Raw genomic sequence first — 5918 nt, forward strand, 5'->3', positions numbered from 1 at the left:
CACCTGTGAAAACACTGAGATCTATGTGTGACTGAATTTTGGATTTAGACTGTTAGAGAGTTTTTCCATCTCTTTCCTGACTTGGTTTAATCTGAACAGGGCAAATATAGCGACACATGACGTCATCGGGTGCTATAAGAATTAGCCTGCCCCCGCTACAACTATATTAAATCAGGAGCAATTTTTCTAAATACTCTGCTGTTATCTAATGCCACTGCCTTCACTGAAAATTAACTGCCCGTTACATGCTGTGTTTTTGTTTACAGAGGTAAATTTTCCAAAATATATTCACAAATATATCAGCCACGGTGGCCTATGGGCCAATCAAAGTATCCTCACAGATAGATTTGTACCAGAAAACAGACATCTGTCTCTGTGCTCTTGCCAGAGTTCACCATAAAGTCAGAAAGAAAGGTAATTGCTGGACTGCTTGTGAGTTTTTTTTTTTTTAATTTAACTTTTTAAAATTCATTTTAAACATAAACAGGTGTACATCCTCATGTATCAGTGCGATTTTCTAAATTCACAATTACAATCAACAGAGGTACACAAAACTTAAGATTACAAACTTGCAACTATCTTTTCATCTTAGTTTTGAACCCCAAACCCTCCCCTTCCCCATGGGTCTTTTTCTGCAAAAACAAATTGATGAGATATCTTTACAATACATAAACAAAACAAAACAAAACAAAACAAAACAAAACAAAACAAAACAAAACAAAACAAAACAAAAAAAAAAAACAAAACAGAAAAATGATAAAAAATAAATACATAAATAAATAAAGATTAAAAAAATAATTAATTAATAATTCCATATTTCATTATTTCATTCTCATATCAAGGACAAGGAGAGACAATAAAATACATATATATAAATGTATACATATTAATGCTAGTACAGATAGCAACATAACATTTACATCATAGATCTTACAGCATTTAATGCTCCAACTCTATTTTCAATCATAACACTACCTGCCTGATTTATCCTAGCAACTGAAAGCTCCATTATCAAAATATCTATCACTGAATCCATTGCTGTATAGAGAGAGTATGTGGTGGTTTCCACCTAACTGCTAACATCTTTTTAGCTGCAGTGCATGCTGATAGCCACAACAACCTTTGTGTTTGGTTAGGATTATGCCCAGAATCGTTGTTCAAAAGCATGAATTCATGAGAACAAGTAACTGTGACTCCAACTGCTTTAGAGAGAAGTTTTGCTATTTGTTCCCAAAATTTTCTAACTGGAGGGCACTCCCACATAATATGTAAAAATGCCCCCACTCGGTTTAAATCACACAAAGAACAATTTGGAGATGGATCAATGCTCATCCTAAAACGCCGTATAGGAGTTAAATAAGTCTGATAGATAAAATATAGGTTTGTTAGTTTATAATTTAGATTTTGCGATACACGAGATGTATTTTGCCATACTTTAACCCAGTTGATGGATGATTCAGGGCAGTCTCTGTTCCATTTTGATGTAATTGTTAAGGAAGACTGTGATTGCTCTAGAAGTGTACTATAAATCATGGACGCATGTCCTTTAGAGAGCACTGAAAGTTTCTTAACCAACACCATTACTGGGTGTAGGGCAGGTGGCCTATCAATAGAAATGTCAGCAGCACATATGGCTGAAACAAAAAAAAATGTACTGGGTGGCAATTTATACGTTTCCATGAAGTCCTGGAAACTCCTTAATCCTCCACTATTCATAATATCTCCCAAACAGTGAATCCCCAGGTTGTACCACTCTTGTGAAACAAAATGCTTTCCACCAGATCTTAATAGACAATTATGAAATAATGGTGTGTTGGCATGTCACTTAGATTTTCATTTATATATCTTTTCAATTTTCTTAACATTTTCAATTGCATAACTTATTATTTGACCATACTTAACCCTGCATTTTTTAATTGAGCATTGTGCAAATAAGTTGACTTTTAATGAAGCTGGAGCCACCAAATCTCTCAATATTTATCCATGGAGTTGAAAGATTGTTTCCAAACCAATTCATAATTAGACGAAGTGTAAGAGCTTGAATAATAACTTAAAATTAGGTACAGAAAACCCCCCTAACTCCTTTTTCCTTTGTAAACTAGCAAGTTTTATTTTAGGTCGTCTGCCTTTCCATAGAAATTTCACAATAATACTATGTATTATTGTGAGTTTTTGCTTGTGAGTTTTTCACTTGAACTAGACACAACAGGAACAAACGTCTTACCTACTGAAGGTGTGTTTAAGTCCACATTTCACTTGTTGTTAGTCCTTGATGATAAAAAGAAGCAGACTGTGGCTTTGTCTCTCTCAAAGCAGCAACGATTCAATTCCTCCTGTCTGTTGGCAGTGCAATACTTAATTTTAGTAGTATCTGACAAGATAGGGGTTCTATTCCTGCAAAGTGTTTCAAAATAAAAGCCTCCAATGATAATAATGAAGACTTTTATTTCGAAGAGAAACGTAAGGAAATGAAAAATAAGGAAATGAAGTGATTTAAAAAGCAACTTAACAACAAAGACGTCTCACAAATGAGGGAGAAACATACCTATATAACTAAAAAATAAGAGATTTTAGAAATACCTGAAGGGTTAAAAACAGAAGGTGAAAATAAAAATTTGATTTCTTAGCTCTAAACAGTCTCTGTAAAGACAACAATATGATTATTTCTTGGTGGCTTAAAAAAGAGAGTTGTAACAGCAGCATAGCAGACAGATTTGTTTTACATTCAGGTTGAAGGGTTTTTTTTTTTAATTTGAGAGGATTGTAATTCTTGAGAGTGGGCGTGGTTTTGGCTCATTCAACTGCCACACCCACATTATCCTAGAGCAGATATTACTGCCTCATTTTCATGATTTTGAAGCTTAATTTTATAATATTGGAGATGTTTTTCATGACTGAAATTTGGCCTGGTGGTTTTTAACACAGTGGCCTGTCAAACAACAAACCTAGTAATAACAAATTTGTTTATTATCACTTAACAGGGACTTTAAATGTTGCTTGGTGCTGAGCTCATGGAGGATTAATGTTGGGTTTGAATAAATAACATAACAGAGAGTACTGTCTAGACCTACCCTCTTTGGAAAGAGTCTTGAGATAACACTGGTGATGAATTGGTACTATACAAATATAGAATGGTCAGAAATTTTAATCCACTTGATGTAACACAAGATGTTCCCCTTGATCTCTCAGCTTTAGCCTGATGGTGTGTGTGAAATATAAAATGTGAGATATTCACACCTCCTCCTCCTCCTTCTTCATCTTATTATATATACTATAAATAAATGAAACTGTAAGCTTCAGAGCAGAGCTTGCCATCAGCAGACAAGGTAAGACAAGAAAACTTTGTAAAAATATGATAAAGCTGACATTTTTTTTTGTTGTTGTTTAACTTAGTGCCTTCCTGTTTATATTGAAGTGTAACCTTCAGAGTGTTGGATGCTTTTTTTTTTGGCTTGTCTAATTGATAAACTTCTCCCTACAGATGGCAGAGCTGTGGCTTGTCATGCTCCTGTGCTGGGCATGCTGTCCTCAGTGCTTCCCGTCCCGTGTTGGCTTCCCTGGTACACCACAGCAGTGTGAAAAGGCCCACTTTGTCCCCGGTTATAACCTTGGTGGAGAGGGTTTCGACATCGTCACAATGGAGAGGAAAGGGGCATATGTCATCGACACTGAAACCTGGAAGCCTGTCAATAGTACCTGCAAGCTGTACAGAAACGCCTACATGAATGGAGAGATCCAGAAGGTGCCAGTAGCCATGGAGGACTGGAGAACCCTCCCGAAGTGCAGCACGAAGGTCTCCAGTACAGTGCATAACTCAGCTGAATCTTTGGTCAATGATTCCACATCGTCAGTGTCTAATGACTGGAAAATCGGCCTTGACATTCCTGTGGACCCTTCTGTCACTCTTGGGGTTGGTTTCGGCGGATCCCACTCCAGAGTATCTTCCTTCGCCATGCAGAAGTCGAAACAAGACCACTACTCGTTTTTGAGCCATTCTGTCCACTGCAGCTTCTACCGGTGAGTAAATTTCTTTGTTCCAAAATGCATTGTGCCCATGACTGTTGAGAGCTCTGCAGAATTTAAATTGGACTGACAGATTCAAATTAATCAATGCACTTCTTATGCTTCACAGCTACAGAATGAAATCAAATCCTCCCTTGAGTCCAGACTTTAAATCAGCTGTGGATTCCCTTCAGCCGTATTCACCCCAAACTGAGCCAGCGTATCGCAGAATCATCGACACATATGGCACACATTACATCACACAGGTGTCCCTAGGAGGGGAAATAAAAGCCACCACTGCTGTCAGGACATGCCAGGCAACCATGAGTGGACTGTCAATGACTGAAGTCAGTGACTGTTTGTCAGTTGAGGCCTCTGCTAGCTTTGCGAGCAGTGCCAAGGTTGAGGCTATGACCAAACACTGTGAGGCAAAGAAGAAGAAGTTAGGCCATAGCCAGAGTTTTAGCACCACGTTCAATGAGCGCCATACTGAGGTCACTGGAGGAAACATGAATGAGGCTGATTTCCTCTTTGAAGAGCAATCTCAACCCTCCGTCTATAAGAGCTGGCTTAGCTCCCTGAAAACCACGCCTGATGTTGTTCGATACAATTTACAGCCTCTGCACACCCTACTGCCCACCAGTCACACTGCCAGGGTCGGCCTCAAGCGTGAGGTGGAGACGTACATCAAGAAAAATGCAGTGTTCAGGAAATGCTCAGAAACCTGTCAGATAGGGCACAGGTCAAACAGAAGGGATCCTTGTGCTTGTGTCTGTAACAGTAATCAGAATATCAAGTCAAACTGCTGCCCTGCAGGGAAAGGTCTAGCCACGCTGAAGGTGTTCAAGCTCAGTGCAAATGGTCTGTACGGTGATAGGTGGACAGAGACAGACGGCTCGGTCGAGGTGAAGTATGGTGATAAGATTAAACGCACAGTCATCATACCTGACAATGATAACCCTACGTGGCCAGAGACATTTGAATTTGGGCCGATCACCATCAACATGAAAAACAGGCTGATGTTCTCTGTGTATGATGAGGATACTTACTGGAACAGCGATCTGCTTGGTGAGTGTTCGTTTGAGCTGCATAAAGGGAAGGTGAGCGATTCTTGCATGTTTGATCACGGTACATTCTACTTCTCCTACATAGTAGAGTGTGCAGGAAGTCTCAGTGGTAGCCAGTGTCAGGAGTACACACCCACCCCCATGAGTTCTTCTCTTGCAAACGTCTTCTACTCCAGAAATGGCGTCCTTGGTGAGGAGATGGCGAAGACGAAAGTCAGTCAGGCTGAGGTTGCCGTTGATGTGACACTGTGATGAAAGAAGAGATTTGAATTCACAATGACCTTGCATTTCCTATAAAGCATTCTCCTTCTATTATTAATATTACTTTTTGTTTGGCTTCTGATCTCAGATATTATCACAGCTTGTGTTTGAGAGCAATGGTGTTTGTAATAATCCACTTTTTACTGCTTCAGTCCTGTCATTCTCCAAATCTGCCAATAAAGCATCAACAAAGACAAAAAAAAACTGTCCGTCTGATTTTATTAATAGTTATCAAACCCTAAAAAGCATGAATTATTAAATAACAGCAGAGTTTGTGAATATTCTTTAGGCCATTCAAAGTGATGTTTTCTTTTTGATTTGTTATTTTATAACTCTTGTATTATTGGCCTAATCTGACCCACCCTGGTTTCACTGTTTCAGCATGAATGTCACTCATTTCTGACATCATGGTATCACTTTATTTAAGGGTGTATGCATAAGACAGACATGAGATCTGTCATTCACATGAAGGAGCATTTTTGCAAAATGAAATCTAAACTAGACTAACAAACTAGCAGTAAAAACTAATATAAACTTAACTGAAATAGAACACAGAAAGTGAAAATTAAATAAAAGTCAAAACTAATG

General features: G+C 38.4%; 1 protein-coding gene across 1 annotated transcript; it reads left to right on the forward strand.

Annotated features, from left to right (window-relative positions):
* Positions 1–3310: 3310 nt before the first annotated feature.
* On the forward strand, positions 3311–5522 carry LOC121508655 (perforin-1-like). Its single transcript, XM_041785646.1, has 3 exons — positions 3311–3326; positions 3482–4017; positions 4133–5522. The coding sequence occupies exons 2-3, from the start codon at positions 3482–3484 to the stop codon at positions 5319–5321; spliced, it is 1725 nt and encodes a 574-aa protein (XP_041641580.1). The 5' UTR covers positions 3311–3326; the 3' UTR covers positions 5322–5522.
* Positions 5523–5918: the final 396 nt, after the last annotated feature.

This window comes from Cheilinus undulatus, linkage group 4 (genome assembly GCF_018320785.1).
Source record: "Cheilinus undulatus linkage group 4, ASM1832078v1, whole genome shotgun sequence".
NCBI classification, from domain to species: Eukaryota; Metazoa; Chordata; class Actinopteri; order Labriformes; family Labridae; genus Cheilinus; species Cheilinus undulatus.